Genomic DNA, 25,842 nt, shown 5'->3' with positions numbered 1-25,842 from the left:
TCTAATCTCCCAACCATTTCTACAGAAAACTTGTACTTTCTTTAGTCTGTGAAAGAAGACAAAAATCAGGAAAATTACAGGGATTGCAGGGCATGGAAAGCCTGTGTGAGCTGTATCCAAGAGAAAATTTCCCAGCCTGACAGACCAGAGCTATGAAATGACCCCTTTCAGTGACAGAGAAATTCCATGGTGGCTAAAAGAAAGCCTGCTTAGGCTACAAGTATGGAGTAACAAGACCTCAGAGACTTGGGATGGCTTTAAAGGTAAATCAGGTAAAACAGATAAACACAGAGCAAATATATGAGTAGAGATTGAAACTTTTCACGTATATTGAAATGGCAGTGTGAAAACAGTTTTTCTCCTGCCAGGCACAACTCCTACTCTCCCACTCAGACATCCAGGGTACAGAGTTTGCAACTCAGGACTTCTTGTGTGCTCTTCAGCTGCAATATAAAAAGGCATTTTTGCAGTGCTTACAGCTCAGACCCTCATCCACACCCACTGAGACCATCTGACACATCCCTGCCTCCCCTGTTCAGATTTCCCAAAGCAAGCAGAGAGGACCAAGAGGGAATCACACATCTGATGGGAACAGTCTGACATGAATGGTGAGTTGTCAAAATGGAACCAGCAATGTCCTAAAACCAGTTGGGTTTCAGGAAAAGAATTTGCAGGCTGCAGTCTGCAGATGCATGCCAGGCTCTGCCACAGCAGTAAGTGTAGGTGGGCAAATAGCAAGTAATTTCTAGAGCTGGCTAGTCGACTCTGCACTTCTACCAAGGCTTTTCTGATAAAGAAGTAATGTTTTTTGTGCTTGAATCTCAATGGGTTCCTAGGTCTGCAGAGCATCTTGGTTCTGTTTAAACTTGTTCTTTTATTTTTTTTCTTTTTTTTTTTTTTTTTTTTGTTTTGTTCAGAGACAAAACAAGCTAGGGCTTCAAACCATGCAGGGTTTTAATGCTGCAGAATCCCCACATACCCACTTCCTCTCTTTCCTCAGCTCTTCTCTATCTGATTTACTGTTTACTTACAGACCATATGGGAAACATGTCAGGAAAGCACGCATCCGGGTTCACATTCACAGCAAATACTTTTTATGACTATTCCCATGACCTGCAGCAACAGACTAGATTAGTCGCCCACAACTATGTATAATCACACAATCATTTAAATACATTTTCCAAACAGAATACGTTCTGAGATACAGATCAACTAAATATTCCTCTTTCTAAAACCTCTTTCCTACAACTTTACCATTTCCACCTGAGACAGAAAGACTTATCTTTCAACTGTGGAATCAGTATAAGCAGGAGAACATGAACACCTGGGTCCATATAAAAGTGCAGCCAGCAAATTATCAGTCCGGGCTGCTCAGTTTTCTTAGCAAAAGAATTATAAATTTGCTTTCAGCTAAAGAGCTGAAAATAGATGTTGACGTTTAAATGTATCTATCAAAATGTGAAAAAAACCCTCTTTTTTTATTCTCGTTTCATAAAACCAACTCCCTCTAACTTTAAGTTCATCCAAAAGCAGAAGTGCAGAAGCATTCTATTCTGCTGAATAGAGCGTAGACTATTTCCCAAGCAGAATATATTATTTAATCCAAAGCCAAATAAACAAAGGGTCAAGTTCAACCTCACCCATTCTATTTAGCAACAAAATGGAAAGGAAATCTTGAAAAAGTAATGCTGAATTGAAATATTTAAAATCTTTTCAAGGTGAAACATTCTGAATTCCATTCCTAATGTAAAAAGTTAAGTCAATGATACAGAACTAAAGAAATTATTGAATTTAGTGTTTCTGAATAATTTTTTATCAGAAGAAGTCTAAAGCAAAATTCATAAAAGTAAAATTAATATCTACATTTTTCCCATGTAAGTAATGAGACCACTTAATCTTATTCAGGATTTAAATGGTTTTTTTTCATTTCCAATCAACCTGTGGGTTGAAGAAAAATTTGCTGTTTCCCTTTTGCTTTGGGAAATGGTTCTGATAGTCTTTTAACTCGCAACTGGCAAGAATGAAGAATGCTTGTAGCTCTCCCCCACCTCCTCTCCCTGCGGAAGCTGGCAGGCTCATCTGCTGCAGGATACTTGGAGAACATCTCCTCAGCCAAACTGACTTATTGCATCATGTTCCAACACTTAACCAGAAGACATGGAAATATTCCTTTTGTTAAATGCATAAAGATGAAAAAAAATAGAGATTTCACAAGGTAACCTGGCTTTTTAGAGCTCAATGATTTTATGAAATGGAGCTTGGGTGTCGTTTCTACAGGCAGAGGTTGGGATACTGTTGTAACCCTCTAAAAAACAAAAAGGGGGTTTGTTTTCCTGCTTTTTAAGGAATGCTTTACCCACAGGTTTTTGAGATGAGGTGCAGAGCACTGTAAAGTGTTCCCATCTCACTGCAACGCTGGCATTCAGCAAGCGCTGAGCAAGGGCTCAGCTGGAAGCACCTGAGTGAGCCTCAGCTGTCAGAGGTGTCCTGCAGGAGGAGGGCCCTGGTGAAGCACCTGGGGAGCAGCTCCCCCGGAAAGCCGAGCACTCGCTGTCAGGCACACGCCAGCCCCGGGCCTGACCCTGCTTTGCAGTCAGGCTGTTCCTGGAACAGCCAGCGATCCATCTCTGCCGGCCTCCTCCGCCAGCTCCGCTCCAGCTCGGAAAACATCGGATCTGGAAAATGGTTTAAAACTGCACATTTCCGTTCAAAGGGCTCTCTTGTTGTTCTGCTTGTTTGGGGGCAGGAGCAGGAAGGGTCATTACATGGTGGAAAAGCAAAAAAACACATTTTCATGGGCAATTGCTATATTAATATGTATCACTTTACATACACAGTACATCTACATATGGAACCTATTATTACTGAGGAAATGTTTTTTTAATGAGGAAGACTTAACAATACTTAAGAGAGAAAATGTTCAAACCAATGTTAATTTGCAGCAGAAGTAACAAAATATTTTAATAAAAAACAGTAACGAGAACTGGCCTTCCTAGCCATGATCAGCCTGCTCCTATGCTCACACCTTGAGAAGAGAATTCTACTTCCACAGCTTTTCCAGCCATTGCAAACCTCCTAAAACTGAAGTCTAAATTCTGACTCAAGGACTTTTAAGAGCAAGATCTGCTTCAGCTCTACACAGAGACAGCTCATTGTATTTCTCTTTTACAAATTCCTGGAAGCATTTTCCCCTCCTCCAATTCTTTTTACCAATCCTGTGCCTGCCTTCCGTTCCTAGCCCCCAAACTCATCCAAAAATAAAGAAAAAGGGATTTTTAGGTAATACAATCACTTGTGTCTAAATGTAGCTAAATATATTCTCAATTGCTGAGCACTGTTTCCTTTCCCTCTCCCTTCATGCTGGGATTAATTGAGCTTTCCTTAAATGTTGCATATGAATTAAGAAGAAACAAACAGCAAAAAGCCCCTCACTATTTTCAAAGGAAAAAAAAATCTGGTGCTAAAAAGTCCCGGCAGGCTAAATATTAGTACAATAAAACTGCTGGATTTCAATTGGTAAAAATAAAGCTCTCTGTTTGAAAAATGAGAGACATACAAGAAAGACTGTTCCTGCAGGAAACAGACACTTTCTTTCAAAAATCATCTCAAAGCCAAGGGTGAATTATTAGAACCAACTCTAAACCTCAAAATAGACTCTTCCTGTTATCATAATGCAAATATTAATGTGTATTTGCTATTCCTGCTAAATGTTATCAGCGTTGTTCCAACTCACAGGGAACAACCTGTTCTGTGCAGATCCTGACTGGGCTAGGACTGGACTTGGTTTATCATTTTAACACCAGGATCATTGTTTTGTTCACCTTGGGAAACCACAGCAGGAGCTACGATCACAAGGGAATCCTGCATGGGTCTCTGCGCTGGCTCTGCTGGGAAAGCCTGGAGAGCTCTGGGGCTGTCAGATGAGCAGAGCAGCTCCTGTGGTACAGGGAGTGGTAATGGCTCCCACCACCATGTTAACTGATCCCTTTATTTACTTTATTTAGTTAGTTTTAAGCCCCTTTTTAATAGGCTGAATGACTTCTGCTGTGAAGTACAGGTTTGGAATGGCACCCAAACCAGCACCAGCCATTCCCAAGTGGCTCTTGATGCAACCTCCTGGGAACAACCCTCAGAACACAGGTCCCAGAACAAATGGGTAGCCCAATATACATCATCTGCAATAAAGCCCTACAGGTATTTTGAATGCAGCTCCTCATTTTGAATCTGCACAGGGCAAAACCAGTCCTACTTTGTATATGGCAAGCAATAAGGTGAATTGTCATTTGCTCTGCCCCTCAGGTTGCACAGAGACACCACTGAACACAACACTGAATGTCAAGTCTTATGTAACAACAGATTTCAAGTTACAAATGTCACGCAGCCATCATTTCAGGCTTTGAAATACAGTTTACTTATTACCAAGTACAATGTGTCAAGTGATTTATCAAATCCATAAGAAAGAAGAAACCAACGAGACAATCCAACAATCCATCCTATCTCCCAGCAAGCCCAGGACTGTCTCCAATTGAATGTATACTCCAAGAAGAGAAATTGATTACCATGGGTTCTTAATGCTATGTTTTATATTCAGCAAGTGTTCCTATCATGCTCCATCACATGGTACTTTCACCCAGCACCACAAGCCCACCTGGATTTCCACCACCTGCCCAATTTCAGTGGGTCACTTGTTTCCTGCACATCTTTGATGCTCTGTCTCTGTGGCAAACTTCTAGAGATGAAGCTGTTATTGGAAAAATTTTGACAATCATCTCTTTTCCTGCTCCAAAACCACATAAGATTGGCAGAGTTGTTCTTAAAGGTGAGGCTGTTCTTTCATATACTGACATTGGCGTTGAAGACACACTGAGTTTTTCAAAGTGTGGATTAAAAGCAGAGGGATTCCTCTGGCCAGGGCTCCTCACAAATGCCTCTCATCAGCAATCTGTAAAAAGCAACACTGAAAAGACCTGGAAATATTTGGAATGGCTTAGTTTGGGACTAAGTGACACTGAAAAGACACCTTCACTTCGATGCCATTAAAATGCAAAGGGTTTTCTTGTATATGGAAAAATCATTTATACAAAAGAAAAAAAAAATCTGGAATGGTTTGAGTTGGGAGGGATCTTAAAGATTGTCTTGTCCTAATGCCCCTCTCATGGGCAGGGACACTTCGTACCAAACCAGGCTGCTCAGAGCACAATCCAATCTTGCCTTGAACAGTTCCAGGGATGGGGCATCCACAACTTCTCTGGGCAATCTATGCCAGAGCTTCACCACCCTCTTCTTCCAAGTGTTTAATCTAAACCTTACAAGTTATTTATAAAATTCTTTGCACATGCAGAACTGAAGGAAGCTGACTGCTTTAATTCACATCTAGTACCCAGGTAATGAAAATATTTTTGGTTTTTGGTTTAAAATGCCTACAAAAAGTAGTACATCTCCAGGACAAATTTCTGAAAGTACTTAATATTTGAGAAATATTAAATGTATGATAAAAGTTCCTCCATGGCAGCATAAGTAAGAAAGGACACACACACACACATTTACACATTTGTAAAGAAAAGGGTAGAACAAGTAGGACACAAATCTCAGATGAGCAGCACCTGAGTGATAATACAATGAATTTCTAAAAAGTCTCTAACAAAAGTTTAAATCTTTTTCCATCACATGAGAGATGTTTTGGCTGTATTTATACATAATCCTGAGTAAACTGGCTGAACTGCAAAATCAGAACGCTATGTAAGAATAATGAAAGGAACGAAAAATACTTCTGTCTGGGCCTGACATTTATCAATATAAAATAGCCACTTTTGCCATTGTTTGAAGTAAGGGAAGCAATTAAAGTGCACAAAACCATTTTGCACAAAACCAGCACCCTATTTCCTGCACATGTTGGTAACCCAGGGGCTCCCCCTCCCTCCTTTGGTGCTGTTCATTAACTCTCCACAATAAACACCATCCTCCCATACCACACGTTTGAGAGCACTCCGAAACCGGGAGATTGGGCAACAGCACTGCTCTATGCAAAACCAGCCAAGTCCAGTCAGGAAACAGATTAATTTGAAAGCCTTAATTAATGACTGAACGTTTATACAGCCAAGATTTATGAGTTACAAGGAAGTAAGTCCAAAACATAACACTCCCTCCCGCATGCAAGCTCTTTCTTTAATGGTAAACAACTAGCCTAGGGTAAGATACTGTCTCAGTGCTCCAGTTCCCTTTCTTATTCCAACTTCCAAGCACTGACAGAAGACAAATTAATTTCAAACTTCTTTTTTCTTTTTTTCCTGCTCCCCTATAAATACTGTTAGTAATAAACATGGTTTAATGAAGACAAACAATAGATTATTTTAATAAATTAACCTTTTTTTTAATCTCATGAGTGCAAGGATAGTACATAACAAAGAAGAGGGAAAAACAGAACCTTTTTTGTATGGGTAAGTTCATGACATTTATTTTCTTGTGAAGAAAATCATAAACAAGAAGAGAAAGATCTCTATACATATAACTATATGCAAAAAAACTCCTAAAATCCCCCAAAACCCCAGGTTTGTCAGCTTACTTCACAAATTCTTTTGCAAATTTAGTAGTAACAAATGTTAGAAATGAAGAGCAAGTTTTCAGTTTTTAACATTTTGACTACATTCCATATTCCACTTCTGAGAGCTGACATCTCATTATGATGAGCTGTTGCTATTTAAATATTAAAACAAGACTGCAAGCAACACTTCGCTGGAAGTCCTCAGGCCTTAAACTAGAAAAGCCAAAATCAAGAAAAGTTTTGTTCTCTCTTTTTTACAGTAAACTACTGCACTCATTTTCTTGCCTCACAAATTCTGTTACACTAACAAAGCAGCACAGTTTGGTTCCCTGCCCCATGGTTTATACAACACAGAAATACCCAGAGATGACCACAGAAATGGCAAGATCCCATGAAATGAGGAGCCTGTGATGAGCCCTCCAGCCATACTTTGCCCTCCCTGGCAAGGGGACTGCCCAAAGCCCCTCTCCTTCCAGGTACACAGCCACGACCACCACTTGGCACAGGTAACCAGAAATACAAGTGGCACATGGCTTTTGGGTTTAGGGTGGGTGTTTTCTGCTTGCCTGTGGCAGTGATGAACACTCAAGGCCCTGTCCTTGCCTGTCATGGAAAAAATCCCCAACAACCCATCCTGCTGGCTCCTGCTCTTTGGTCCCTCATCCCCAGCTGAACAACAAAACTCATGTGGTGCAAGGGAAATCAGCTGCTGAAGAAACTGAGCAGAAAAAGTTGTCCTTATACAGACTCACAAATACAAACAGAGTCAGCTATGAGCTAGGTAAAATTTTTTTTTACCCCCTCTTCATTGGTTTATCGTTGAATGAGAGCTCACTGGGAGCAGTTCTGGAAAAAGACAAAGTTGGTTTATCCCAGTGAAAAGTGGGAAAGAGGACAAAACAGAGGACAAATTGCTGCTCTCCCCCTCCTTGCCCTCCAACAGTGTGTGTCACTGTGCAATGTTAATGTGATAGTAATTTTCTAGTTCATCACAAATTCACTTTGTTTGCTAGGAAATGAAGTAACGAGTGCTACGTCTGTAAGACGCCAATCACTTCAAGAAAATAACTCCCATCCCCAACTTCCCAAAATAAGAAAATAAACCATCAAAAAAAAAACAAAAGCAGCTCTTTTAAACTGGACAAAACACTCTGGTTCTCCTTTCCTGACAATGGGGATGTCAAGACCAATTAGCACTTGCAGTCATCTTGGGGTTTGCTCTGTTTTCTCCCACTGCAAGTGGTCAGGCCAGATCCGATGGCTCCCTTCTATACGTGCAATGCCATGGACAAATTACAGAAGACTAGGACCTGAAAGGCTTTTTTCCTACCCAGCTATCCTTGACATTTTCATTACTCAAAGACAGGAAACAAAAAGCCTAAGAAGAGAACTAGGTGATGGTTTAAAAAAAAGTTTAATTAAAAAGTAAAACAGGCCATGGAATTGCTTCTAACATAGCTAATAATTTGCTGCAGAGTTGTTATTGTGCTGCTTCCATCTGCCCATAACCTTTTAATCCTTTTGCCAAAGGCAATCCAAAGCTTTTCCATATGTATGTAAGGGTAACCATAAAAGATAACTCGGAAAAAACTTCCAACTTCTGCTATGCAAAAATCTGAGCTACAGCAGGGCTTGTGCCCATCAGCTTTCCAGCAGCACTCTGGAAAACAGAAGTCACATGGCAAGAATGAAAACTGCCCTGTTTGACAATGTAGGTTTGGCTGCAAGATTCCGTGTTCCCACATTCAGCATCAGTGACTACCTTAATTACCAACAACTTCCCAAATGGTTTCAGAATTAGCACTGAGAAGCTTAATCTCGTGAAAAAGCCACCAGCTCCAACAACACCATTGGTAAAGTTTGTGGATAAAAAAAGCCAGGGGAACAAAAGCAGACATTTCAACTATTCTATCCCCAAAAAATCTCACTTAGAAAAATAAAAATTACACATAATCAAAACCTCTTTGAAAGGAATATACCAGAGTGCATTTTTTAACACAAATAACTTTAAGGGATGGCAAGTGCATAAGCCTGTGCCTTATACACATTGTTAGGGACAGGAAGTATCAAAGCAAATCACATCAAAAAACTTAAGGAAGAAACCAAAAAAACTCTCCCACTCCAAATGTTTTATCAATAATGATCACCCCTCAGAAAACAAACTCAAAATTCACTTTACACAAGTGAAATATCATTTCTATCATGGGAGAAAGCAATGGAAGCTGAATAGTTGGTGCACAACACAATGGTAGTTTGATTAGTGAAAGCATTTACCTTGAAATTAGGTACATTTATTGTTCAAGAAATGTACCTTGAAATTAGGTACATTTATTGTCGAAGAAATTCACAGCCCGTTGTGATTTGATTTTATTAAATATTATTACTCATTATTAAGTTCCAAATTTTTGCAACAGAAACAATGACTTTTTGCAGATGACTGCCAAAAGCAAACATCCTATTTTCCCTGCACACAAAGATACCAATATATGTTCAAACATTTTAATTCACACACACAGCCCCAGCTCTCCAATCTTTGCAGTTCAGTGAAGTGTAAACAGTCAGTGTTGCCATTAAAATAACATGTTCTTCATTCACAGCAACAATAGCCAGGTAGATTAACAGGCTTTTACACCTGGGCCCTATTATTCCTCTGCCATTCATTAACATTTCTTCTACCATGACAGCAATTGAACTGGCACAGTCCCAGAAACACAAGTAGGTCAGCACAAGGTGTTCCTCTGGATGCTTTCATCTGGTATAAACATCCTGAATTAGCCTTCAGGTACTACATCTAAATATCCCTAGTGCTAATTAAGATCACAATCAGAACCATTTCAGATCTCACTGACCGAGTACAGTGGTTTTGGAGGGCTGATTCTATTAAGGATGGAAGATAATTTCACTGCAGAAGTGGGGAGCTTTCTGCAGCTCTCCTGGCCAAGCTGATGCTGGACACTGTGCCTTGGTGCTAACTCCTTGAAATCAAAGCATCACATAACAGCCTGGACTGGAAAAGATCCTAAAGATCACCTACTTCCAACCCCCTGCCACGGGCAGGGACACCTTCCACTATCCCAGGTTGCTCAGAACTCCAACCAGACTGGCCTTGAACACTTCCAGGGATGGGGCAGCCACAGCTTCTCTGGGCAAGCTGTGCCACGGCCTCACCACCCTCAGAGGGAACAATTTCATAAAAATCTAATCCAAACTTATTTTCTTTCACTTTGAAGCCATTCCCCTTTGTCCTGTCACTACAAGCCCTGCAAACAGCCCTTCTCCCTTCTTGCATGGTCCCTTCAAGTAATGGAAGGCCACAATTAGGTAACCCCAAAGCTTTCTCTTCTCCAGGCTGAATTATCCCAATTCCCTCAACTTTTCCTCATAGGAAAGGTGCTCCATCCCTCTAATCAACTTGGTGGCCCTTCTCTTAATGCAGCATATCCAGGGGAAAAATTAATATACATGTAAAGAAAGAGAAATTGAACACTGAGGATGGACAGTCAGACATTGAATACTACTAAAATTAATCATAACAGGCACTTAAGCAAGTCAGACACTTGCTAATCTTAAGGGCACGAGAAATTGCTATGCATATGTAAGAATATTTACTTTCCCCACTCACCCCAGTTTATGAAAAAAGTGGATACAAATCAATGAAAGAAGAAAACTTCAGACATACCTTTTACTACGGTACTAAATATTTACAACAACTCGTGTATGTTGAGAGGATCTGGCCCTGAAGTTGTCATGTAAGAGTAGAGGACTAGGAATAGGAATAAGTTTTCTCTGAACTGCAATAACTTTTTGGTGACTTTCTCCAATTTGTACACCTTGTCTTATACTTTAGGACTAGAGCTGAGACAAACTCCAAGCAGCAAGTTCACTCCTAACCACAATACCCCATGACACATCATAACTTATGAGATCAAGTGCCAGCACTACAGGTTTAAATCAGAAAAACAGGTCAGTGTGAGGAAAAACACACTTTTTGTCTTTTATTTCCCTTTTTTTTTTTTAACATAAAAGGCAATTCTTCAACTCTGAACTGATATAAGCATTTGTATTACACCAATGAAAGTACTTCAAAAGGCAGAAATAAGCCAACACTTTCAATTCCTTCCTGATCACTGCAAATGCAATTTTCACTCTGAACTTTCCATACCCCCACTTGTGATCAGTGCTATACTCAGAGCATGTGCTTTAAGACGTTGAAGAATAATCCCCACTGTCTGATTAAAAAAAATTAAATTAAAAGTTGCTAGAAATAACTCACAGGCAAAAAATAAAACTCAAAGAAAACAATAGCAGTAGGCTAAAGAGACATATTTTTTCCTTCAGGAATTAATTCCCATCTGCTTTTAAAGAGCAACATGTTTTTCCATTGCTGGAAATTGCAGCCAAGCCCAGGACAATAAAGCAGCAAAGCCAGAGGCAAGAGCAGAGGGCAAGTAAAGCTGGCTGACAGAGGCTGGGCCTAGGTTCCTCTTTTATAAGCCTGTGTGACAGTGGCAGCTCAGCAGTGCCCTGCTGTGCTGGCAGCATGCACCCCTCTGCCACCCTCAGCAACTGGGAGCTGCTGGTTACTCTGCCATGGGTGAGGTTGTGGGAAAATGGGAAGGAGAAGACAGGAAAGGAGGCAAACAGCACAGTTGGTGCTGCTGGCAAAGCCAGGCATCTCCCCTGGCCACAGCTGGTGTGGTGAAAGTACAGCTGGTTTGTGCAAGCTCAAGGGAAGGGAGTTTGCTCCTGACAGAGGTGATGCTCCTACTCATGTTCTTTGTCCAGACACTGGACACAACACAAAACAGCCCCACAAAAGCAAACAAGAGTGCTCACTTAAAGAACCTGGGTGGACAATACCTTTAAAGTAGTTAACGAAGAAAAACATGTTGAAATCAGCTGTAAAACTCCTGCATCTGAACTGTTTTGGCATTTACAGAATCAAAATATCAGCTCTTTGGGCGTTATGGGGGGAAAAAAAAGAAGTCAGGCTTGAGAAGCAAGCAAAATTTCATACCTCAGCACTGGCTGGTGCTCATTCAAATTCCCCCTGGCTTTTTTCCCCAAGTTCCTCTGAGGATCACTGTTCTTTGAGTTCCTTAGGAAGCAGTTTCGACTGTGTCCTCCTGAGCTGTTAATGTGTCTGACCTTTTCAGAAACACTAATGTCCCTTCAGCCAGATGCATTAAATCTCCCCTGCTTGATTAAACTATTAGCAAATCATTATCTCACTGGAGGAGAAAATGTTCTTTCCCAGATGAGCTTGCCATGCATAAATTTCAGTGCCAATACTCCCCTCTACACCAAACCTTATGTTTGGCATAAATGTGCCAATTGCCAGCCATGCTCTACACCCTCACTAGGTCAGAGCACACAGCACTTTATCAGGCCTCAGCTGAGACACAGCACCATGAAAATCCACCCACTCTGGGCAACACCTCTGAAAATGGGCGACAGGAACCAGATCTCTCTGAAGTGACTGAAAACAGCAGGGAGAGGCAGAGTAATGCCCCCAAGTCCTGCTTTCAGCACTGCCACGTCAATGCCATTCCCAGCCATCCCCAGGTGCTCCCACTGCCCTCACTCCCAGTGTGCCCGAGCACATTCCGCACGTAGGAGCCTCCTGTGAGACCAGCAGCAGGCAAAATCCCATGGGCAGTCCTGTGTAGTTAGTGATTTCCTTTCCGGTGATTCATCTCGTTTATCCCAAACACTAACATTTGGAAAACATTCCCAATGCCAGGTATTTCCTCACCTTCCAGACACCTGTGCCAAACACATCCTTAGCACTGATAAATGTGTGTAGGAAGGAGGTGATCCCATGCTACCCATATTGGATAAAGGCTGAGACTTTTCCTTATCCACCCACACAAAAATGTTCACTTTTCAATGAGTGACATAAATTAACAGATCCTCTGCACCAGTCCAAGAGAAACATCAGAGGTTCACCTGAGGCCTTAATCTTGCTACATTTCAATTTGATGGCATTCCTCACCTTGAAAAATCACATTTCATTGGAATACTTCAGGCTGCTATATAGGATTGAATCCACTGCCCTTTAATACTGTTAAGCAGAAAGCCTTTTCCTTAAGTCTGGAGGATCTTTTCCTTCATGTACAGCTAGATGTAAAGAAGAGAACACATTCTTATCTTTTGAATGTCCAGTTTTCCCCTATAGCTAAACCCTCTCTCTCCTTTACTGTAGATGTTCTTTACTAAACAGACAAATCTTCCCCAGTGTCTTAAAAGGGTCTTTACCCTCCTGTGAACCTGTGGTGGAACACATCCTCATTCCTTTTGTACTTAGTACCTTCCTCTGCGTGAAACAGAGGATTTTGGAGAGGTCTGGTTGTTTGGGGGGTGTTTTAAATTAAACTTACAAGTTTAAATATGTCAATATCTGGTAAACAAGAACAAGCATGTTTTGGAATACATATTTTAAGAGTCAAAGACTTGAGTTGATTTCAGCTAGTTTGCTGCTGCACAAATCTTTTTGGCATCACATCTGCTCCTATTTGAGCCAGAGCAAACCTTCATCAGCTTGCTTTTCTTCCCTTTCATTTTCTGGGCTCCCATTGAGAGTTATTGCGAAGTGAGAAAGATATTTTTTACATTAACTGTTCCACTTCGATTCAGAACCAGTGAAAGATTTACAGGTTCCAAGATTCCCGCTCTACTCTTGTGTCCTGTAAGCATGGAAACTGATAATACTATAGAAACCATGCCAGCCTTGGCTTTCACTATGACCTGCTTTCCACCAATTTAAAAGCAGTCAGTCCCCATTATCTTACTTTTATAAGCACACTCATCTGAGGAATATTGTCATCATACCCAGACTATTTAATTTTTTATTACTTCCAACCAACTTTAAATTCAAAACAACTCAACACTTGATTTTGGTTTCAGCCTACAACCTCCCTCTCTGCCTTTTAAATTGCAACAAAAACTCCATCTGACTGTGGCTCGGACAATAAAAGAACATCTCTCACTCTGCTGGGTTTGTTTTCCTTTTTATCACCTACTTTGTGGAACAGAATATTTATCCAGTGGGGAAACACTCTCTTTATCCCTTGCTTGTCTAATCCCAAACTGAAAAATGGAGCACCTAAGTTTGTGGAAAGCCTTATCTTTCCTAAGGATAGCTGGCTGTGGCAGCACCATGAAAACAAGCAAATGAGACCCAAAAAACTCACACAGCTTGCACTTTAAAACATTGATTTTAAATACTTCTGTGGTCAGATCTCTAATCATCCCTACTTCAGTGAGAAATGAAACAGATAAAACTTCTCAGCATGAAGTACAACAGTGAAAATGCTCTAGGAAAAGCTGTGATCAAACTGTGAACAAGCTCAGAGTGCAGTCATTCTAATTATGTAAAACCATTATAAAATTATCAGTTATATAAAAGTTGGACCTCCTGCAATTTGGCCCAAAATAAAATGCAGTATCCTTGAAGAGGAGCCCAAGCACTCCTGCTGAGCACTACTTCAGAAAGGTCTGGAAATGAAGATTGCACTCAAATTCAAATAGTTCCAGAAAGCTGAGGATTTCTTCGACCTAAAAGTTAACTGTACAGACATTGCTCATCTAATGTCTTTTTTCTTATTAAACTTCACTGACACACAAGAGAAGGAAACTGTAATTCACCCTCATAAATTATCTTCCACCTTCTCTCACATGAAACAGTGGGAAGTAATCACCCCATTTTGCTATCTTGATGTATCTTTAAAGGTAGTCATTAAGAGAAACGTACATCCAGCAGGTGAACAGAGATAACTGGTCATAAGCAATGACAGGCAAAAATACACAAGTATCTGATCTGAAAAGGGGCCAAGTTGGAAGCACACTGAACTATCCACTTTCCTGGCTGTTTATTCAGCTCATGTCAGGATGATTCAACGCATCTTTACACGCAGCTCCCTATTCATACAGCATCTTCTAGTCACAAAACCAGGCATTTTCCATTTCTTTCTCGGAACAAAGGCTAGAACAGTGGAATGGGAACTTGCCATTCAGCAGCGGAAACTATTTGTAAAGCTGGGAAGCTGGAGACACTGGGAAGAAAAGGCTTTAATGAAACTGGCCACTGTGTGTGCCAACTATCAAGACTTTATATATTCTTCCAAGGAACCCTGACTGAGGCTTTTTCTGTATTTACTCTTTACATCCCAGTTATTAAAATACTTTGCATGATGCAAAAGAAGGAAATTCGTGAGAAATGCCATATTAGAAACAGGCAGCTTTTCTTTTTTTCCCTGCAACCAGTCTGTAGCTGTACTCAATGACCCATTAACTTATTTTTGATTCTGCACAAAGCCAGCACCAAGACATTTGTGACTCATTATCAACGAGGCACTGGAATTCACCACTAGCTTTTCAGCTGATCCAGATCCAAAGGAAATCCCCATATGCTTGGAATTTCTAAAATACAAGCACTGCAGTTGTTGCCTGGTAAGGCGACAGTTGCCATATGCAACAGAGGAGATGTTTATATTTATGTTTTTGGAGGCTTGTAACTCAGCCAGAGGCAGATAAATTTTCCCAAGTTGTGTCACTGTCCCCCAAATACAAACATAACACTGTTACAGGTCACTGCTCCAAAACGTGGAAGCAGTAAAGCTGTGACAGTCTTCCAGCCCAACATTTAAGCATGAAATCCTTTTCATTGTTGCCTTTTTTTTTCATTGTGAGAACCCACATTCTGGGCAGAGAGATGTGCTACACAAACCAGCTCTGCTCACCACACAGCTTCCAATCATTCATTCATTCCCAGAGTGTAGTCTGCCCTGTCCTGTGGAGGAGGAAATCTCTCACGGGTTTGGCTTTGGTGTCTGCTGTGACACAGCTTCCCAAAATGACCCCACAGCACACACAGCAGTGCCCACACCAGCCAGAAGTTATGAGCAGGCAGCACAACATTTTCCAGCCCACCAGCTGGAAAGTGATAGCTAAATGAGAAGAAGCTTGGCCTGGAAGCACCACCAGTCCTTTGAGAAGGGCCTTCAAGCAATCACACAAATCCTCCACAATCACCCAAGACAAAAGTTTAGCTTATTTCCCTGCCCTTGTAAACAGCACACAGAAAGATGGAGAGCCAAGGCAAGCACAGCACATTTTCCACTCTGCTATGGAAAAAGCAGAAGGTGGCTATGTAATTAGATGGTGTGATAATGCAGACTCTAGGGCTGGCAAGGTGGAAATTCTGGTATTTCATACCTTTCAAGAGCTCAACTTGGCAACCTTATTAACATTCTTGGAATTTTTGAATTAATATAATTACTCTCAATTAATTAAAATGAGGAAAGAACGAAATATCCTTTCATGAGACACTGACATGAATAACATTCAGGGAGTAGAATGGTGACCACTAATGTACTGATATTTAGTATAACTGCCAGGCAGCAGCATCTGAAAAAGTTTCTCCTTCTGCCCAGGACAGGAAATAATTGTCTGACATCCACTGTCAGGAGCTAAACAATAGCAATGAGCTATAACAATAAGTGCTGCTGTAAAGTCTTGATTATATGGAATAGGAAAATACAAGATTCAAAGCAACTCCTTTGCAATTCCCCTGCATTGTTTCTTACCTTCGTCTCTCCTCTCACCTCCTGAGTCTCTCAGTCACAATCCTGCACTCAAAAGATTCCTGGAGATGTGGGAGAACTGTCTGGGAAGTCTGGGAGAGCTTGCCTCCACCTCCCTCCAGTCCTGACAGCACACCCTTATTGAGGCTGCCTGCAGCTGTTTGAAGGCTCACCCTGAAAGAGACCCTTCCCCTGGCACTACTCCTCTGATGGGGACCTTGAAGTAAAAAAGCCCCAGATTGCAAAAACACAGGAACATCTGAAATATTTCCTTTCATAATTCCCACCAGCACTCCGAGAAAGCTCAAGGGACATTTGAGTTCAACTTTAAACACCCTTTGTGCACCGACTCCAGGAAGTTTTACCTCGGCTCCCGAGTACTTCTGCGTGCGCTCCACGAGCTCGGCCAAGCAGACTTCATCGCTGACTGGCATGGACTGGAAATGAAGCCTGAAGATTTCCGTGCGAGTGGCTGCATCTGGCAGTGGCACGTAGATAATTCTGTCTATTCGCCCCGGCCTCAGCAGGGCCTGCAATGAAACCGTCACAGCAAAAGTTACAGCACATCAAGGAAGTAAAGCAACCACAGCCCAAAAACAACACCACCACCAAATAAGCAATGGTTTAAACCAAAGTGTGAACCTGCACAAGAAATGACAGTAAGGCTACTCAGCTTGTGAAATACCAGTTTATGGAAAAAAGGAATCATAAAGAACCACATTCATTTTCCTAAAACAATACTTCTAGACTTGTTGCAAGGTGTGCTGGAATGTTTGGACTTGGCAGAAGGACAGGTGGCAATTGACACATCCCGAGTTCAGCTCTTCCAACAAGACAACAAGCGGAGAAAAGAAAGGTTTTGCTGGAGTGAATCTTACATTGTGGATCCACGTTGCTTTATCCCACATTATTAGAGCTGCACATGCTTGCAGACAAGCAGATCACTCTGGTGAGGTTTTTTATGCAAAACAAGATAACAGCAGAGAGAGGCCAGTGATGCATAGCTTCATGCTACATGTGTTTGGCCTTGCAAACACATGTAGCATGACCTTTGGGTGTCCAGTTTATACTGAGGTGGGAGGGTGGCAGAGCAAACAGAGACAGAAAATGTAAGATGGGACAATGCCCACAACGGGCAGCACGGAGGGTTCAGACTGGATGGGATGAACAAACTTATAGAAGAGAATCACAGCCTCAGAGCAGGTTATTGGGGAGGCTGTGGAAATTCTGCCTTTGGGGGTTTTATGGCTCAGCAGAGGAAGCCAAGCTCTCTCTGATCTGGTCTGGTGAAAGTCCTGAGCTGGAAGGAGACCACTGGGCCTCTGGAAGCTCCCCTTCAAACATCTTTCTGGACAGGGTCAAAAAGTAAACTTTATCTATATATAAAACAATCATACCCAATATAGAGGAAAAGCCAAGCTCTTAAATTTATGGGAAGGGAGGAAGCTCATTTCCCTATGTTTATAAAAAATCTCCAAGAGTTTTGAAAACCATCTACAGTAAAAAAAAATAAAAACCCTCGAGCCTTTCTTGCTTAACATTTGGAAAAAAGAAAAGCGAAATACAATAATCCCATACACAGCAAATGCATATAAATAGTATTTAAACTATTTTTTAGAAACAGAACAATGTTTATAAGATTCAGCGTGTAACCTAAATTGTTTTTATGTTATGGTTCTCCCTTGGGTAGACTAGTTTGAGTTCCAGATGACTAGAGATATTGCATGGCTGTCCTGGGCTGTCAGCCAATAAGTCTTTTCCCAGCCTGATCATGTCAGTGAAAGTCATGCTGAAAAAACAGTAGGAAAGAGCTTTCCTTCCTGCACAGCATTGATCAAGTTAACACCCTTCCTAGAGTTTCTTTAAAAAGACTGTTGTGGTGCTTCAGAGTAGAAAAATGTATCCTGAATGTTAAGAGACATCTCGTTATTTTTAAAACAAAACATGAAAATGCTCAGCAGAAAATGCACGGTCCTGTGGTGCTCCATGGAGCTGTGCAAGGACAGAGCAAAGCTGGGAAGCCCACAAGTCAATACCCAGCCCAGCACCCTGTGTCTGCAGTGGCCAAGGCTGCGTCCCTACAAAAGAGAGCAAGAAACAATGTCCACTGATATTTGCTCAGCAGACTGCTGTTTTCCACTCCTGATGAACCCACCCAAGAACTCAGCTCACTGACAATGTCTTGACCAGCGTATAATTCAGTGTCTAAATCGTGTGTGTTCATCAGGATGTTGCCATTTTTTGCCAACACACTTGAAAGAGAAATTTGCATGTTTCAAGACTAGGCTTGGAAGGAGTGGAATTAAACTGCAATTGTGTTCTGCATGCTCTTAAGGAAATGCCCATAGCTAATTCTATTATTTAGAAGAAACAAGAAATGTTCACGAGAGTACAGTGGTGCCTCTTTCAAACCAAGGCAGGTTTCATCAGGACACTCAGATAATTTGAATATCTTCTAGAGCCAGTGTAACTTCCCAGTGATGAGTGACCAGGGCTGTGGTGCAGGTGGGACAGGGAAAATGCTCAATGCCAATCAGCTGGGAGCAAGCACCCCATTGCCTGGCTCTCAGTTCCAGGACACAAAAAGCACAACTGCAGATCTAACACAGTGAACATATTTTTTTCTGGTCAGTGATTAAAATCTGTGTTTCCTCCAGTTTGTCCCCAGTACTTTGTGTTTTACATATGTTGGTAGTTGATGGCCCAAGTTTTAAGCATGCTATCATTACTTTTTTGCTACAAGCAGGCCCAGGGACCCTATCCAAGGCGACCAGATGTGCTGGGAACTGCACAAAAAAAGCACAAGTCAGTTGTAGCAGTGCACGCTGGCAATATCAACACAGACAAAAAGAAAATATTCTATAACCTCAGCTTGAGACAAGAGTCAGGCTCCCTCCAGCCCCTGCAGACAAAAGCAGATTGAACTGAGAGCTGGTCTCCACCAGCCTTCCCAACATGGTGACCCTGGGAGACCCTGGGCACAGCCTGACTGCTCCTGGCTCTGCTGCCACCACCTTGGCAAGCCACCAGGCTCCCCCTCTGCATGTTCCTGAGGAACTAAAATCAGCAGGAGAGGGTGAGGAAGGGGCCTTCTTTGACCTATCTGGTGTCCCTGGAGGAAAAGGCCTGGTGAGGGGCAGGGGTGGGCTGCAGGGCTGCTCTGCTGCTGGATGCTCAGAACACAACAGCAAGTCAAGGCCTCTCTTGTTTGCAGGACATCACGCTGCCCTCCCAGGCTTTTCAACTCCGCACACTTCTCACAGAGATGCTTTTTCTTTCTGGCCAAAATAACTCAGAATTCAGAACCAAGCTGCACGCAGAGGCTGGAAGTAAGGGAACAAGACATCCCTCATGATGTCTTTGTTCACTGGAGAGAAATGAACTCTTCTGGGTTGCTTAGGGAAGCCTGCTGGGGCACATGATGTGGGCACCTGCAGCACTTCAAGCCCAAGGCCCAGGTCATGCTAACCAGCAGGGCGGATTTTGCTGATTTTTAGCACCTCCTTTCTCCTCAACACCAGTTTTTGTATAGACCTAGAAGCTTCTGCTTTTCTCAGTGGGATGATCTCAGTGTGATCCAGCCTTCACCACAGGTAGGGATTTGGAGATGGCTGCTCCAAGCACACCATGACTTTCACAGGCCATTCCAGAAGATGGAGCCTCAATCTTGCAACATGCACTTTGAAAATGGGGAGGAGAGCAATAAGGACAGCCAGATCACCTCTGGGCCAGCCCCACTGCCCTGGGCTGTGTGCAACAGGATTAGGTGGTGACGACCTGGCAAGGCATGAAGATGGATCCATGCTGTGGAGCAGGAGGAGGGATTCAGCAGGAGGATGGATCCAAGCCATGGAGCCAGAGGAGGAGGGATTCAGCAGGAGCAGAGGCAGGAGGGGGAGGGTGAAGAGTTGAAGTGGGGCTGCAGGCCTGGGCAGATGCAGCTGCCGGGAGCATGAGATGAACTGCTGGCGACTGGGAGATACAAACCCGATTCGGGGAGAGCAGCACACAGGAGGTGGGAAGCTGATGGGGCCAAAATTAATTCCTGTGTGCACAGAGCTACATAATTCACTGATGTCAAGATGTGAGGGCTGCATAATTTACTCCAACCAGGAAGGGCACAAAATTAAGTAATTGGGGTTTTGATAGAAACCAGAATAGTTCAAACCCAGAATACTTCGTACCACTGAGCAATTCTTCTGCAGGTTTATGTGATTGTTGTTGTTGTTGTTACCACAACAGTTATGCAAGTGCTCATGCACTGAAAGGTTATGAGTGGTACACAGATACAATGCTCCTCTGGGGAAGACTAGGAAAGTGGGATAGTTCCCATGTAATATAGAGTATCATCAACAGCAAAACCACAGTTTTTTAAGGAGAAATTGCTGCCCTTTCAAAAAGAAATGTTTCATTTTCTTGTAATTAAAATTGAGTATTTCCTCAAAATATACCATTGGAAAAGATAGCTAGGTCAAAAACATGTATTTTGTGTGCAATTATGAAGACAATTATTTCAGGAAAGAAAACATTAATAGGTAAAGCCTGGAAAATATTTGTGGCTCCTGTTAAGAGCAGACCAGATTTAACCTTAGGGCTTTGCCAATTTTCTTCCTCCTCTTTCCCTTTTTTTTTTAAAGCATCTATCTTTAGTTAGCTTTGTCAAAGGTTACTTGGCCATTTTAAAAATCACACTGTCACAGAATGCAGAACTACAACAATGGCAGAAGCATAACTAGCTGAGCTCTCTATGGGACAGGAAAAAAAAATTATTTTCCTACTGATAGGAATCCAGCAGCCATGCTTAATTCATCAAAAGCATTCTTAATCACATCTTAAAACAAAAAACTCACACGTGAGCTCTGCAAGAGGGTAACCTACCTTTAGCAAAAATAAATAAAACTTAAAAACTCCCAAGCAGAAAGTGGCATATTGAGGTGAGGAGGTAGAGAAGACAAGCTCATCTGGAGAATCAGTGTTACTGCATATTCTCTGCTGCAATTAATCTCCACAAGTAGGAACACATTTTTATACTAAATTTTTCAAGCAAATGCATTGCTTTTAATGTGAAACCTAAAATGTTTCCTTTCAAGCAAATGCATTGCTTTTAATGTGAAACCTAAAAAAAGGCAACTAAAAGTTTAATTTCGCCTCTGGAGTCTGTTGGGATTAGATCACTGATGAAAATGAGAGGACTGGGAATAGTTCCTTTGTAACTCAATCCTTCCAATTTAGATTAACAATTGCTATTTATGAACTGTGGTCAGGGCTCCTACTTACATGGACTCCTCAATACAAGAGATGCTCTATATCTTGTAACCTCATTGGGCAAGGCAATTTTTTTAACTTCCACCATTACAGTATTTGAACATTTCTAAGTCATTTTAAAGAAATAGAATCATAGAATCAAAGAATGGCCTGGATTGGAAAGGACCTTAAAGATCATCCAGTTCTGCCATAGGCAGGGACACCTTCTACTAGACCAGGTAGCTTCAAGTCCCATCCAGCCTGGCTTGGAACACATCCAGGCATGGGGAATGCACAGCTTCTCTAGGAAGCCTGTGCCAGGGCCTCACCACCCCATCACAGCCTTCCTGCAGTCTGTGCAAGCAGTAGCTGTTTGTGAGATGTTTTCCATGGTTTTGCCCACATGTCAGGACAGATGCATTGCAAGTGTGGGAAGTGTTAAGGCCTTCTTGTGCCATCATTTACCTCTGGCAGGAGGGAAGGCAGCTCCCATCAAGGTGCTTCCCCTACTCTTTTGAGGCTCACCTTAGTGCCTGTTGTTTTCGTTCTCACTCTGTGCCAGGGCAGGTCATGCTCCCAGCCCAACAGATCAGGAAGTGCCAGGCATTTTAGGATCTTTGAAAGTTTCAAGTACAGGAAGCTCATCCATCCTGTCTGAGAGATTACTGGAGGCTTTTTTGCAGCCATGGCTTAATTACCAAAATTAACAGAAGGTGCTGAGGGGAGAAGACACATGGGAGTATTACCATTAAAGACTTTAAAACCATAGTGCAGTGGAGACTAAATTTTATTCTCCCACAAGGTTTTTACTTCCGCTCCATCTGGCACTAGCTGCTTCAGGAGGCAACTCCAAATTCCTCTGTTCCAGGTGACACACTTATTCACTGTGTCACAAGGCTGGAGTCTTGTAATTACAGGCTCCCGAGTCAAGCAATACTGCTTTGTTCCTGCCAAGAGCCCCTTTCCTCACACTCCTCCACCTCCCCACTTTCTTCCTTCTGTGCCAACGTCTGTCACCGCCCTCAGCACATGCCAACATCTCTAACCTTCTTTGATGACTTTTTTTTGCTGGTCACCACCCTTGTACATCTCCCAAGATCTGTGCAGATTACTCTCTGCTGTCATTACACAACATCTACTACTCCTCTCAGGGTGGAGCACTTTGGTTCCGTAACCTACGGTGCATCCACTACTCCATAAAATGCATTTGCTAACAGAATTTAGTCAAATATTATTAGAGGCCAGCTCCTAGAAAATGTTGCAGTTCCCTATGCAAAGGCTTCGCTTTGCACACAGATTTATACAAGCCAGGCTGCACAGCCATTCCATGGTGTCAGTCTTGCTCAAGACCTGGATTGTTGTGCAAGTTGACAAGAAAGGACATGATAGTTTGACAGCAGGTGTTCAGCAGGAACATGCTACCGAGCGGCAGCCGTGCGGCAGGAACCCTCCGCTCAGGCATTCAGCAGGAGCGTGAATTAAAGGCAGGGAGCAAATCTCTACTTTGATACCCTGGCAAACAGCAAACCAACTCCAACTGGGAGACAGCTGAGGTGATCCCAGTCCAAAGCAAGATGAAGAGATACAGAGAGTGAACCATCTCCAAAATAAGAACATGATCTGTCCCTCAGATGCCCCTGCCTGTGTAGCAGCTACTCCTCTGCCCATCCTCCAGGTATACGTCTTCAGTTAATCTTTTCCCTTCAACCTAATTCACACCTGCTTCCAGTTTGTCACATCAACAGAGGGAAACTTCTCCATGTAATTCCACGTGTCCTCTGGAACTGCTCTCTTTGCTGGCTACCCACATGACTAATACCTTCAGCCAGCACTGCAGATCAGTCTCTTGGCTATTACATACAGCAAAACAGTTTACCCTGCAATGTGCAGGAACACAGCAAGATCATCCTTCCTTACAAGATGAAACCTGGGGGAAGAACTGCCTTGAATCAATTGAAACCACTGTCATCACCTGCTGGAACAACATGCCCTGCTTCTGCATGTTTTACAGCACCCAGTCATTTCCACTAAAGGTAGTGATTTAAAACAGATATGAGTGTAACTTCAATAATTACAAATAGGCAGTGCTTTAAGTGCTTCAAGAAAGCAAAAATTTCCAGAGTTGATGTTAAAGCATATCAAGCCTCAAAAGCCTCTAAGGAAGGCCAGGCTTGGCTTTCCAAACCTGTACAAAGCTGGATGCCACAAAACATTCTCATCTTTTTAACCAGACTAACAGCAGTGCCCTGACCACTGCACATCACCATCCTCCCACTGGCAGAATTTGATTGATACAGCCAATTGACAGGGAATCGTGGAGAAAGGAGACTTGAGGAGACTTGTTCTGCTGCAATGTGACCGTGCAAACACAACTCTGAGGAACAATGTGCTCCTTGGCCCATGCAGACAATACCAGGGCACGTTTTTATGTAGTTTTGTTCAGATAGGATTAAAATATCTCGAGAACCTGAATTTCAACCATTTCTCTTGGCAGAAACATCTGCAGACACAAACTCTGCAGCTGCAGAACCAGTATCTCCATGCTTTTTTTCTCCATCTGATATTTCAAACAGTTAAATTGGCCAGTTGGCACAAATCACTGTAGTGCTCACTGGGAGCCAAGCTTTGCCCAGGCCTCCATCTATAAAAGTCTAAACCTGTCAGAAACACGGTCCATTTTCAATGCAGTAAAAGCAGTGCAAACCCAAGCAACCATGCTGATACAAATCCAGTTTGGCACCACAGAAATTCAGCTCCAAATTACGTGTTCAAACCCACTGAGGCACCACCAGGGAATCAGGCTCTCAATCCCCCCTGCTTTGTCAACATGGCCTCAGAAAAAGCAATTTATTCTTCATAATCTGACCGTACCTTCAGGACACTCAACCACATGTTTTAAAGCCACAAATTTCCTTTGCAAAGCAGGTGTCAGACACAAGGTTTTGTCCTCTCCCCATGTCCAGTCTGAGCAGTTTTACCACAATGACACAGAGGATGTCCAGTTTCCATCTGTTTTCCTGCAACTTTAGCAATGAGCAGGAACAACCTAATCCTTTGCCACTTCCTGGGTCTCACAGTGAGATTTTAATGTGGAGAAGACACTGGAAGATGCCCACTTCAGGCAGCCTTTTCTCCCCCATTTCCAATAAAATGATTTTTAGTAAAGTTAAAATTAAGTGAAGGGGAAAAAAAATCTATCATCAGCTAATAAACAACATAACACACCCTCTTCAGTGTATGTTTACATAAGAGAGTCCTCTATGCTCCTGTCTAAGAGGTGCAAAACCTCAGGAATGTCAGCTCTTTTCTTCCTTTCCCCCCCTTTATTTTTTTTTTGGGGAGGGGTGGGTGGGGGTGAGTGGGGGTTTAATGAAAGAACCCCTTTAGAAAAAGATAACAATTACATGTAATGGAACCTGGAACCAGACTCTTTTGGCAATTAATCACCCAGGAGCCGTTGCAATCCTGCAGGCTGTTTCTGACAGATTTTGAGAGCTTTACAGGAATCACTGGGATAAGATGTGCCTGGGCTGGCTTCTGACAGGGACCAATCATGTACCAAGTGTATTGTTGGTTTTGAGTTTTGTATTTTTTTTTCACTTGTATATTAATACACACACACACACAAATATATACACATATCTATCTACACACATACACACAGATGTGTGCACCCATAGCTACATTTCCACAGGAATCTTTCTTTACATACATGGAACAACTGCAGAACTCATTTGTTGGCCCAGAGGCAAAAAAGAAAGGAAAAAAAAAAGAAAAAAGAAAAAAAGCCTTTTCTTCCTCTCAGCAAAGTAGAGCTATCCATCACTTAACAGAGATACTTCCTGTTTTCAAGCAGTTGGGAAGGCATGACTTCCAATCCAAATACTTGGCTTGGCAAACCATTCCTGTGTTGACAGATGCTTTTATAACCACTTCATTCCACCTGAAGTTTCAGTATAAAAGGAGGTGGTTTTCATTGCAGGGTTTTTTACTTTTTTTTTTCTTTTTTTTTTTCTGAGGGGGGAGAAAGGGAAAGCAGAAAGGAGAGGAAAGAGAAGGAAAAGGAAGGAAAATACCACAATTATAACAGCTGGATGACAGAGGTTAGCATAGCTCTGACAGATGTTACCATGCAACCTCAAAATGACATGTTAGAGAAAAAACAAACCACCGAACCTGTTCCTTGTAGGAAAGAGAATTTTGAACCCCTGCCAAAAGAGCACAAATCTCTTCAGAAGCTTTCAAACACTGCAACAATGATCTACCACATAATACACTATTTTCCATACATAAGCTTTACCTTTATATTACCAGTGCTCTGACTGATTAAATTACCAGCATGGGATGAGATGCTTTTCTGAGAGACAACTTAGCCTCAAATGACAAAAACCAACAGCAGGTCAGTTCCATCAGGACCTGTCTTGCAACAGCTTTTCATCTCCTACCTTCTGTTTTCCTAGGATTCATCCACAG

At 42.1% G+C, this 25,842-nt stretch overlaps 1 protein-coding gene across 1 annotated transcript in view; it reads right to left on the bottom strand.

Moving 5' to 3' along the window:
* Positions 1-25,842, bottom strand: part of SPATA5 (spermatogenesis associated 5) — a 161,926-nt gene that overhangs the window by 16,605 nt on the left and 119,479 nt on the right. Inside the window, 1 exon segment of the mRNA XM_009096324.4 lies at positions 16,491-16,655. Coding sequence (XP_009094572.3) covers positions 16,491-16,655 — 165 coding nt within the window.

Source organism: Serinus canaria, chromosome 4 (genome assembly GCF_022539315.1).
Source record: "Serinus canaria isolate serCan28SL12 chromosome 4, serCan2020, whole genome shotgun sequence".
In the NCBI taxonomy this organism is placed as follows: Eukaryota; Metazoa; Chordata; class Aves; order Passeriformes; family Fringillidae; genus Serinus; species Serinus canaria.
Note: the sequence above shows the minus strand (reverse complement) of the source record. Positions and strands in the feature narration are given on the sequence as shown.